The sequence below is a fragment of the Podarcis gaigeae genome (genome assembly GCF_964106915.1).
Source record: "Podarcis gaigeae genome assembly, chromosome: 2".
Taxonomy (NCBI): Eukaryota; Metazoa; Chordata; class Lepidosauria; order Squamata; family Lacertidae; genus Podarcis; species Podarcis gaigeae.
In genome coordinates, this window is record NC_139679.1 from 3,763,371 (window position 1) to 3,775,662 (window position 12,292).

At 46.4% G+C, this 12,292-nt stretch overlaps 1 protein-coding gene across 6 annotated transcripts in view; it reads left to right on the forward strand.

Annotated features, from left to right (window-relative positions):
* Nucleotides 1–12,292, forward strand: part of LRP1 (LDL receptor related protein 1) — a 317,737-nt gene that overhangs the window by 242,633 nt on the left and 62,812 nt on the right. For all 6 annotated transcript variants that reach the window (XM_083729139.1, XM_083729138.1, XM_083729137.1 and 3 more), the window contains 6 exons: nucleotides 2,260–2,394; nucleotides 2,537–2,666; nucleotides 3,451–3,577; nucleotides 4,550–4,701; nucleotides 5,327–5,451; nucleotides 5,607–5,978. In XM_083729139.1, the coding sequence (XP_083585265.1) occupies nucleotides 2,260–2,394; nucleotides 2,537–2,666; nucleotides 3,451–3,577; nucleotides 4,550–4,701; nucleotides 5,327–5,451; nucleotides 5,607–5,978 (1,041 nt within the window). The remainder of the gene's footprint in view (nucleotides 1–2,259; nucleotides 2,395–2,536; nucleotides 2,667–3,450; nucleotides 3,578–4,549; nucleotides 4,702–5,326; nucleotides 5,452–5,606; nucleotides 5,979–12,292) is intronic.

The window sequence follows — 12,292 nt, forward strand, 5'->3', positions numbered from 1 at the left end:
ACCATCTATACATCATTTTCTTTTTTCCCTTTTCCTTTTTTGTCTTTCCAGTTTAATCTTTATTGATTTTTAAATATTGCATCCATTCACCACAAAAAAAAGAAAATACAAAACACATCAAATACAAAGAAAATATTACATATAAAATAAAGTTCTTTCATAGGTTAAGACTTCCATCTTCCTCAGCGTGGGTCCTTCGTTTCCTTGTTGGCTGCATATTGTATGACATTTAACTTATCATAAATTATCTATAACCTTTGTAGCATATGACACTGCAGAAGTTAATCAAAGCATGTCAAAGATTTCATATGGGAACAATGTTCTTTTAAATATAATCTGTATATATCCCATTCTTTGTTGAACTTTTGGTCTGTCTGGTTCCTATTTTTTCCTGTCATCTTTGCCAATTCTACATAGTCAAATAATATACATCATTTTCATATAGTTCTCCTTTAATGTATTATATGCTGTAAATGTCGTATCTGTAATCCATAATTTCTCCCATGCTGACATTTCAATATTGTGACCTATATCCCTTGCCCAGTCTATCATTGCTGATTTTACCAGTTCATCTTTTGTTTCCCATTCTAATAACATTTTACACATTTTAGAAATTACTTTTTGCCCTGTGCTTTTTCATATTTGGTGTGCCACCCCACAACTGCTTGCTGGTATTGTGTCACATTGGCATTGCAGCACCTAAAGAAAGGTCCTGTTTAGCTGACAATTGGAGTCTAGATCTTACTTTCCATCCAGGCTGAACCCACAGAATATTTTCCCTACAAATGTACTGTTGATTTAAAACTAGAGTTATCCTGTCTTAACCCTCTGAAAACTGGGATTCTCCACCGTTTCCCCTTAGCTGCCTTCGCTTGTGGTTCTGCCTGGCCAGTGGAGCTACAGGAGTTCAGTAAACCTATTTATTCTGCTTTCACAGCTTTGAGTGCACTAGATCTTGTTGCCAAGGAGTGGGCTTTTGGGGACCAGATAACTGAGGTTGGGGAAACTGGGAGACTTAGAACCATGGTGGATGCTGTGTGTTGCTGTAGAGCAGTGTTTCCCAACCTTTTTTGGGCAAAGGCACACTTGTTTCATGAAAAAAATCTCGAGGCACACCACCATTAGAAAATGTTTAAAAAATTAACTCTGTGCCTATATTGACTATATATAAAGTAACTCTCTTTAATAGGAATCAAATAAACACAAAGAAAGTATTTTATAATTACTTTATTATGAAATAGTAAGTAAACAGAAATATGAAAAATTATAAAATACTTTATTCAGTGCGCCTTTTGTCCCTCTCCTCGAAATGCTCCAACTCAATGTTCCTCCGCGGGCTGGCCATTGGAGAGCCGTGTCGCCCACACCGCAGCCCAATACAATATGAACCCTCCCCTTGCAAGCGGCAACCCCTCCACACTCCCCACCTTAAGCCTCCACACGCGCCCTGCCCAAAGGGATGCCCGCCCGTGCGCGAGGGGATCCTTTACCTCAGCATCCCGCCAAAAAAAAAAAAAAAAAGGGCGGGAGACTGCGGTCCCTCAGAGGCTGGGCGTTAGGAAGAAGCAGCCGCCTTCATCCAAGCAGGAGCAGCAGCAGCTGTAGCTGTAGTAGCGCCAAGCTGTGCCGGGGACTCCGTGCCCATGAGGGGAGAGAGAGGAGAGGCAGCAGGTCGCCCTCTTAAGTCACGCGCGCGCAGGCACCACCACGCATCCCTCGCGCCCTCTCGCAGAGCCCCTGCTCAGCACCTCCCGCCTCGGGGACGCCCGTCATGAGCCGCTGAGAGGCCGCCAAGCCTCCAGGCTGCTCCCATTCAGCCTTAGGCGCGCGCCCGCCTCGGGAAAAGCGGTGCTGGGAGGCGGAGAGAGAGGACGCCGCTGGCCGCGTCCCACCCTCAGTCAGTCGGCTCGGAGCTACTGAGGAGAGGGAGGTGGGGACGACGGCGCGTCTGTTCCGCTCGGGGCCAGCGCGCCCCCGCCCCCTCTCCAGAATCCCCAACTAAATACGATGCGCTAAGGGAGGGGGGAGAACCCACCCACAAAGAGGACGCCTTTCTGCAGGGCGCCTAAGGCCTCTCGCCGCCCGCCTCGCCCGCCTCCCTCCCACGGCACACCAGGCAACGTCTCGCGGCACACTAGTGTGCCGCGGAACACCGGTTGGGAAACACTGCTGTAGAGGGATAATTCTCACAGATTTGCATATCACCACTCTTGAACCTCTCCCCCTGACTTCCAAAACACGCTTCCTTTCTCCCTTCAGAGAATGACACCATCTATTGGGTGGACATGGGCCTGAGCACTATCAGTCGGGCCAAGCGGGACCAGACATGGCGAGAAGATGTGGTGACCAATGGCATTGGCCGGGTGGAGGGCATTGCTGTGGATTGGATCGCAGGTAAGGCAGTGTGCAGTTAACATCAAAGCATCAATCAGAGACAGGGATGAGGAAGTGCTGGGTGGGGTGTGGAGGGGAATACCAGCCTCCTGCAGTGTCTGGAGCAGGAACAACTGGTTGAATAATCACTCTTTCTCTTCAGGAAACATCTACTGGACCGACCAAGGCTTTGATGTCATTGAGGTGGCCAGGCTCAATGGTTCATTCCGCTATGTGGTGATCTCACAGGGGCTGGACAAGCCACGTGCCATCACTGTGCACCCTGAGAAAGGGTAAGGATTGGTTATGGTGAGGAAGCTGACTTATATTGACTCAGACCACCGGTCCATCTTGGTCAAAACTGCCTGGAAGTGGCTCTCCGGGGTTTCAGGCAGGGGTCCCTCCCTGGGGATGTTGGAGATTAAACCAAGGACCTTCTGCACTGGGCTACAGCCCTTTCCCAAGTAGTCGGTTTGAGCACATGGCAAATGCTCACAATAAGAATAGGCTCAGAATCCATTTCTCTGTGAGAGTTAATAGAGGCTAAGGCAAGGGTGAGGAATCTGGTTTCTCCAGATGTTGATGGGCTCATGGGTTCCCTCAGCTCCAGCCAGTGTGGCCAGTGGTCAGGGAGGATGCGAGTTTCCCCACCCTTGGTGTTAAGGGCTGGAGTTTGGGAAAGGCAAGTCTGCTGGGTCTCTGCTGGAAAACCTTGCATCTGAGGTGAGGTGAGAAGGACATTCAGTTTCTTGTATATGATCTGCTGCAGCCCACTCATACAGCACTAGCCATCATGATGAATATGGAAAGCGGTTGAAGAATAATGGTTGAGTGTTGAACTAGAACCAAAGAGACCCAGATCCAAGACAGTCTATCTGTTGGCCTAATTTCCCTCACAGAGGAGTTGTGGGGCCAAATGGTGGGGGTGAGAGAAGAAACTGTACCTTGGTTTGAATTCTGAGGAAGGGTAGGGTATTTTTGAATAACAATACAAATAGGGTAATAACAACATGCAGCTGTGAACTGGACCTAAGTTGCTTGGCTGAAGATGTGATACATTTCTCTCCTCTCCTCCAGGTATCTTTTTTGGACAGAGTGGGGCCAGTACCCTCGTATTGAACGCTCCTGGCTGGATGGGACACAGCGTGTGGTCCTAATCAACACCAGCATCAGCTGGCCCAATGGGATTTCAATTGACTATGAGGTATGTCTCAGGGCTGAGGTTCACAAGACAGAAGAATGGCAGGAGAAGGGGGGAATCTCTGAAACAAGAGTGGAGGTTTCAGGAGTGCACAAAGGGGCTCGCTCAGGCTGCAGAGTTATGCCAGGGGTGGTCCGTGTATCTTTGCACCTCCAGAGTGAAAACAAAGCAGGACTCCCTGCATTTTGAGAAAATATATCCTACATCAAAATAACTGCATTTGTGGAAGACAGCTCTCTGAAACTTGCACAGATAGGAAAGCTTTTGTTTTGCATAGTTTAGTCTGTGTTGGCTGGTCATAGGGTGAGGTGAGGAGGCGTGTAGTGCACTGAAGCCCTTCCGCTGGAAGTCCTGCTTAGTCCAAGCTCTGATTCCTGAGAGTTCAGCAGGCATTATGGTTACACAGTTCCCCTTTGGAGGCAGACAGCAGCTCCCAGTGGATGCATGCCAGTAAAAGCGAACAGGTGAACGAAACAAAGAAAAGGTTGAGTGATCCAATTCATGGAAATCATAGAATTGTAGAGTTGGAAGGGACCCTGCGGATCATGTAGTCCAAGCCCCTGCAATGCAGGAATATGCAGCTGTCCCATACAGGGATCACACCTGCAACCTTGGCATTATCAGCACCATGCTCTAACTAACTAAGCTATCCAGGCTTCTGCAATTGTAACATCTTTAGGGGAATTTTTAATTTTTGATGTTTTATCGTGTATTTAATATTCTGTTGGGAGCTGCCTAGAGTGGTTGGGGCAGCCCAGTCAGATGGGCAGCATACACATTCTTATTCTAATTAAAGTTGGGCCTTCAGAGATGCTTGTACATCACTCTTCTGTTAGGATGATTTCTAGTAGAAAATGATTGTCCCACATGGAGTCCCACCGTCCCACATTCACATTAGCAAACAACCCTTAAACATTCCAGTGAGTCAGATGTGTAACCCACATGCATGGCATGTATCCTCCTCTCTCTCCCTAGGATGGGAAGCTTTATTGGTGTGATGCCCGGACAGACAAGATTGAACGCATAGACCTGGAGACAGGGGACAAGAGAGAGGTTGTCCTGCCTCATAATAACATGGACATGTTCTCAGTATCGGTCTTTGAGGATTACGTCTACTGGAGTGACAGGTTTGTTCCTCAGTGCTACCAAGGCTGTTGGAGCAGAGAGAGTCCAGAGTCATGCTTGAAAGGATTTTGCAACAGCCACATTGCTCTGTTCCCTTTCAGATGGCAAATGCGTTCATTATGGCTGGATAATTTGGGTAGTATCTGACTAAGTTGTATTCAGAGAAGACCCATTGAAATCAGTGGACTTCAGTTACTGAAGCCTATGGGTCTACTCTAGGTATGGTTGGATACAGCTCTGTGTTTCCTTTGTTGGAACCTGGTTGTATACTGGAATATAGTTTAATATTTTGAAGTGGTCATATCAATGATAGTCCTAATTCCGAAGCAGCGCTGAGCCGTATGTGTGTGTGTATTCACATACATATATATGCATTGTGCATGAGTCAGTTGTAAGTGTGTTAATCAAGGGAGAAGTGTGTGCTTGAATAATCCATGAATATTTGGGTGCAAAGTGGGTGGGTATACTCTAACAACCTGCATAATTAAGAGTGTGCATATGTTGAAGGTTAATGTCTCATTTTCATAACCTATCAATGCTTCCTTTCTGCACATAGCCATAAGGCAGCTGTGCTAATACTTTGTGGGTACATCTCATACTCACACACTTGACTGTGCCTCTTTCTAGGACTCATGCAAATGGATCCATTAAGAGGGGCAGCAAGGACAATGCTTCAGATATCGTGTCTCTGCGCACAGGAATAGGAGTGCAGCTGAAGGACATCAAGGTCTTCAACAGAGCCAGGCAGAAGGGTGCGTGAAGAGGGAGACTGGCCTCCAGGCCCAGCACTGGCAGCACAGCAAGCAGTGGAGGGGGGGTGGTATTCAATTCACCTCATGGTTAGTTAGGCCATCCATGCTAATAGGAGCAGGTTGAAAAGCAACTGGATGTTTCCTCTCTTCTGCAGGTACTAATGTGTGTGCCCAGAATAATGGTGGTTGTGAGCAATTGTGCCTGTACCGGGGTGGAGGCCAGCGGACATGTGCGTGTGCCCACGGCATGCTCTCTGAAGACAGTGTGAGCTGCCGCGACTACGATGGCTACCTGCTATACTCAGAACGCACCATTCTCAAGAGTATCCACTTGTCAGATGAGAACAACCTCAATGCACCCATCAAGCCGTTTGAAGATGGCGAGCACATGAAGAACGTCATTGCCTTGGCCTTTGACTATCACCATGGCAGCAAGGGCAGCAACCGCATCTTCTTCAGCGACATTCACTTTGGCAACATCCAGCAGATCAATGATGATGGCAGTGGACGCAGGACTATAGTTGAGAGTGAGTAGTGCGGGTGCCCCTTCCCACTCTTCTCTTTCCTCTGAGGAATGTTTGCAGGAGAGCAGCGTGGCCTTTGTGGGTTCTAGAAAACAAAGTGAGAGATTGCTATGGCTTCTGTGTAATCCTTTGCACATGTGACTGTTGCAGAGGCCACTTGAAGAACTACAACTCCCAGTGAACATTTCTGTTTGGGTGGGAGGATCCAGTATTACAAGACTGGGCCATGGATTCAAGAGGATTGGATTGATTATAGTCTAGACTTCAGCAGAACTCTAGGGTCGTGCAGGACTATTGATGTGATGGGAATTCATAACAAAGTCTTCTGGGTGGAACTAGCTGTGGGCAGGAAGTCACAGAGTTCTTCTGCAATGGTGGAAGTCATTCTGGAATCTGTAAATGCTCCCATTAAACTGAGGGCAGGGCTTTGTAACAGTGACCTGGTTCACGTGCCACACATGGCTTAGTGCTAAAGTGTGAGTGCACCAACTTCCTGAAAGGAGCTCACAGCCACTTTTTCTTCACGGTCCTTTTTGCTGCTAGGCAAGGTTTGTTCTTGCTCATGGTAGTTTAGGAGAACTAAACCACAAACCTGGGTTTGGACAGCTTGCTAAGCCAAGCCTTGGTTTAGCTTAGTCTTGTGTGGCAGTAAAAAAGGACCAGGTAGGATCTATGTGGCTGTGAGCTGCTTTCAGGGAGTTGGCACACTCCTGTGTTCACACTAAGCTAACTCCAGATTGAGACAGAGAGAGTCCATGTGATGGGAGAACAGGAATAATCCCTGGGGTTGGAGACTTAAGGACAGCTGTTGCAAGGGCTGCAGAGCTCAGTTGATTGAGCATAGGCTGAAGCAAGAGGTGAGGTAGGGAAAACCTGGCAGCACTTTCTGGCTGATTTTGTACCATGGCTTTATGGTGATAGATACTAGTTAATTTCAATACAGTTTAATATATTAAACATATCTCTAAGTGGTGTACTGAAAACTGAAGTAACAGCAGACAAATAAAAATATTTATGTGAATAAAATGGTCCTTTATCCCTAAATCATCTTGATCCATCCCAGAAGGAAATTATTTGGCAGTTGATTGCCAAGAGCAGTTTTCTTCAGAGCACTTGCCTAGGCAAACCTAGAGCACCGCAAGAGCCATAGAGGTGCCCTCACGCTATCCTTCTTCCTGGTGACATCTAGTATAGAGGCAGGGAACCTGTTGAACTCCCAACTTCCATAAGACCCAGCTCCCATGGCCAGAGAACACTGGTGCAGGATATGGTAAGCAGGGCTGCAGATGGAAGGAAACTATTGGTGATCACCAATGTCCTTAGGGGAATGAAGGAGCAACCTGGAATCAAGCCCAGTGGCTATGCAGGAGGATGGGAAACACCAGCAGGGATATATATCCTCATATTTGAATGACAAAAGTCTCTGCGTTGCAATTGCATATATTTAAAGTGGTACCAGAATAAGGTTTGAGCAGATGGCCAGTGGGTTTCTGGGGTTCTGGTCCTTAATACATCCCTGCCATTCCAAGGCATAGTGGCTTTACAGCAAAACCTGGCAAGCTCCCCTTGCTTACATTCTGTTTGCAAGAAGAAATTGTTCCTGAAATCTGAGCATACCTTGGATCTTTCTGAGGAGCTATTCTTGGCCCTAATTTTTTGCTTTCCCTTGATTAACTTTTATTATTTCCTCCCACAGCTGTTAAGAGAGTCACATCACAGAGGTAGCTCTCTATGAGGAGCTTTAAGCATCCTAATGCACCTGTTCACACTTTGCATTAATATGTTTGCAGTCTTCTAGTCTTAATTATTTTGAGGATAACCAATTTGTTCTGTAGACAGAGTACATTGGGAGCACATTGGGAGGGGAAGTCAGCTCATGTTTAGAGTGCTGTATGTGTCCCACAAAACAAAAACCCAATTTGAACATTTATATATGAAATACAGGCTAGCTCATGAGTGCATAATCCTGGCTGCTTAGTGCCAACCTAAGCAAGAAAAGTTCTATGGAGCTTATTCTGGTTTAGGGCATTTGATGAGCTTGAAGGGGAAAGAGAGGTGCATCATTTCATACTGAGAGTTGGAGGTGGGCGGGGGAGCAATTGTAAGGCTGTGTGAATGTAAGATGTGCTACTTGGTGCTCTCCTGTGTGGGCCAGTGGTATGTATCATGGGTCAATGTGGCTGTCCTACCATGGCCCAATCTCTGCAGAAGACATAGTACCTGCTGTCTTTTACCTAAAATAGAATTGCAATGGTGGAGGAAATAAGCTCATGTTTAAAGTGTTGTACTGTGGTTTGCAAAATGCAGAATCGGTTCTCCCTGGGTCTTCTGTCTGGAGCTTTGACCAGAATACTCTCCCTGTAGAATGGAAGGGCCCAGCCTGCGAAGCAGTGGGGAGAAAGATTTGGCTTGCCTTGAAGGGGCCCTCCTGCTGAGATTGTAGTTTGTGGGGAACTAGGTGATTCAACTGCAGCTTCTTAGCAAGGGAGAGGCTGAAGCAGCAACCAGGGGGGGCGGGACCTACATCATGGCCACTAAGCACGGGGAAGCACATAGGAAGCACACGCCACCTTTGCTAGCAGCCAATAGCTGGAGGGACATGATGCCAAAGGAGAGGAAGAGGTGATGGTACTGCCCCTTTAGGGATGGATAAATCTGTCAATTTCAGTTTCTCCCCATTTCTGGTTTTTAATTGTTTTAGCATTCGTTTTAAAGCCTTTTAAAGTATTGTGTTGTTATTTATGCTTTTGTAGTTGGTTTCACTGTTTTGTTAAATCACCCTGGGATGCTTCAGGATGGAGGACAGTTAGAAGTGAAATGAGTATTGCCTTCCGTTTCAGTGGGCACTTAGAGGATGGAATGCTGGGCTCAGTGAGCCCCTGGTCTGCCCTAGGAGGGCTATTCTTATGTTCTTAAGAAAAGAGGTTCCTTCACAGCTAGTTCATGACAGGACCATTGATTAATCATGGATCTTTAGCTCATTAACTGTTTGGCTTTTAAGTTAAGAATCAGCCAATAAGCCCGTTAAATGCATACGTGTTTATTGGAATGCTTTTTTCTTTCTTTTCTTTTTGAGGTTCCTAAATGAAGTAGGTTGCCTTTCAGAGGCAGGAGTACTTCAGTTTTAAAAGAAATTAGCTGCCACTTACTGATAAAGAGAAAGGAGACAGGAGTCTTTTTGTTTCCTGTCAAGTGTATGAAGCAGGCAGTGCTCTGACACACTTTGGTTTTGAGTTAAATTGCTGATTTGAGAGGTAACAGAAGCCAACAGTCTTCTCACAGCTACTAGGTATTCTTCACCCATGTTTTAATATACACCAGCTGTTAACAGTGGCAAAGACTAAGATATGTGCAGCTCATTTCTAATGCCTGCTGCAAGCAAAAGCAACCATTCAGTCTCTGTTTAGTTTTGACTGCATCTCCAGTTGCTGACTGTTTTCTCAGCAACTTGCCTTTCACAGACTTGCCTTTAGTGAGTTAATGCTGATCAGGCTCATCTTCTTGGCTAGCATGGCATCCTTTTGCACATGTCCTCCTTCTCCAGAGTCATCAGACAGTGCTGGACACGGTATTAAGCAAGTGTCCTCCAGGCACTTGTGTGGAAAACCTCTCAGTGCTAGAGTTACTGTATGTTAAGAATCAGTACCTAGTCCATTCAAATGTCATCTTTCATCCCTCCCTGCCTGCTCCCTTTTCTTGCATCTTGAACGGTGTGTATAAATTAGAATTCCAGCAGTGGGTTTAATGAGATTCAAACCTTTCTGTGCTCAGGGCATTGCCGCTCATGTTACTGTTTGCTCTGCTAATGTGTGTGGCTGAGCACTGAGTCTCCCCCTCCCTTTCTGGAGTGGCAGGCAAAGGAAGTAGAGTCCCCTGCGCCTCATTCAGTTTTCAAACACAGGCTTGGGGCATAGCAGCAGGGTGTGCCATTGCATATGGAGATGAACAAATTTGTTTCCTTCTGTTTATTAATTTTGGGGGCTGAGACGTGCAAATACAGGCATGCCAAGATGGATAATTGCCAGTGGCTTCTGCATTTACTTGTTGCTGCTCCTTTGAATGGTTAGTCCAGTGGAAGAAAGAGCTCCTGTGCTTTTTTATTTTTTGTAGGAGTAAGGAATGCTGGTAGTTTTCCCTTCCCCTGAGTTAAGTCAGGGATATCCGAGAGATTGGTGGTCTTTGGGAGCCACCTGCCATGTGGTACTGCCTTGGTTTGAGTCAACTCTGAAGTATGCTCATAACTGAGAATAATGTCATCCTGCCTTGCCTTCAGTTTACATAGGGAGCCAATACAGGATAAGTCCCCTTTTCCTTACAGTGCTGAGATGCCATTGACACAGAAGCTGATGCTACAGTAAATGAGTGACAGGGCACCAATGTCTACTAGCTATAATGCTGATTATTTCAAATTTATGACCCACCCTTCCACTTGAAAGGGAGTGCAGGGTGGCTCACAGTAATAAAATTACATCAAAACCATTTTGAACGGTGCTATTACATATTGCAGGCAGCAGTTAAACCCAGATTATACCATTGTTATGTGCATATTCCACCTTTGTTTAGCAGAACTCACTGCTGTATACATGGGGGTTCCCAGGTGATCTCCCATGGAGGCAGTTAACAGATCCAACTTCATCAAAGCTGTTGCAGCAGGTCTCTTCATCCACAAAAGGTGGAAACAGCCAATATCTGGAAGTGCCCTGGGACATTAGGCCAGCTGAACAGCTTAGGATGTTTATCACACATATTTGTTGTTGTTTAGTCGTTTAGTCGTGTCCGACTCTTTGTGACCCCATGGACCAGAGAACGCCAGGCACCTCTGTCCTCCACTGCCTCCCGCAGTTTGGTCAAACTCATGCTGGTAACCTCGAAAACACTATCCAACCATCTCGTCCTCTGCCGTCCCCTTCTCCTTGTGCCCTCCATCTTTCCCAACATCAGGGTCTTCTCCAGGGAGTCTTCTCTTCTCATGAGGTGGCCAAAGTACTGGAGCCTCAGCTTCACAATCTGTCCTTCCAGTGAGCACTCAGGGTTGATTTCCTTCAGTATGGAGAGGTTTGATCTTCTTGCAGTCCATGGGACTCTCAAGAGTCTCCTCCAGCACCATAATTCAAAAGCATCAATTCTTCGGCGATCAGCCTTCTTTATGGTCCAGCTCTCACTTCCATACATCACTACTGGGAAAACCATAGCTTTCACTATACGAACCTTTGTTGGCAAGGTGATGTCTCTACTTCTCAAGATGCTGTCTAGGCCTGTCATTGCCCTTCTCCCAAGAAGCAGGCGTCTTTTAATTTCGTGGCTGCTGTCGCCATCTGCAGTGATCATTGAGCCCAATAAAGTAAAATCTCTCACTACCTCCATTTCTTCCCCTTCTATTTGCCAGGAGGTGATGGGACCAGTGGCCATGATCTTCGTTTTTTTGATGTTGAGCTTCAGACCATATTTTGCGCTCTCCTCTTTCACCCTCATTAAAAGGTTCTTTAATTCCTCCTCACTTTCTGCCAATATTGACATGGTTCAAACATCACATTAAACCAAAGTTAAAATAAAAAATGGTTGAATGTGATGGAGCTGCATGCTGATGCAATTGTCAGCACTTTGTCAGCACTTTGCTCCACCTCTGCTCTTGCTGCTGCTGCGCTGCCAATAAACAAGCCATAGTCAGCTTGTTGGGTCATTGAAACCTGGACTTGTGGTTTATTTCCCCAAACAAGCCATGAAGCTAATGCTTTTGCATGTGGTTTGTTGGGAGAGAAGCAAACCACAAGCACATCGTTTGCATGTAATGCCTGGACTATGGTGCGTTTCTTGACAGCACACAGGAGTCTGGGAGGATCTGTGTTTTCAACAGTTTGCGCCAGTCCACTGATCATTCAGACTAAACTATTTTCATTTGAAATATGGTTTAATGTGATGCACAAACCAGAACGTTCTTTGAGGCAAAACCTAAAAATACAGGGGAAGTTTAATGACAGAGAATGTACAAAGTGCCTGCAGCAGCAGCAGCAGATCCAGGGCTGCACAGGTGGGGGAGCAAAGCATAGGAATTGGCTTTATATTGAGTAGTGTCATGGCTGGTGGAGGCGGCCATCCAAGCTCTCAGGTACAGAGGGCTCTTCTGCCCCGTGGCTCTTGCCTAAAGGTGCATATTCTCCTCCCTCTTTCCATTCACTGAGTTACCATGTAGTTTGCTGGTCAAAGACGTGAACTGAAGGGGCACGATGAAATGGCAGACTTTGCTAAAGCTAAAGCTGTGCACGTGGGTGAAGCTTGGCTCATGCTGGGGCATCTGTGGCTTGTTTTTGGACTGCCAG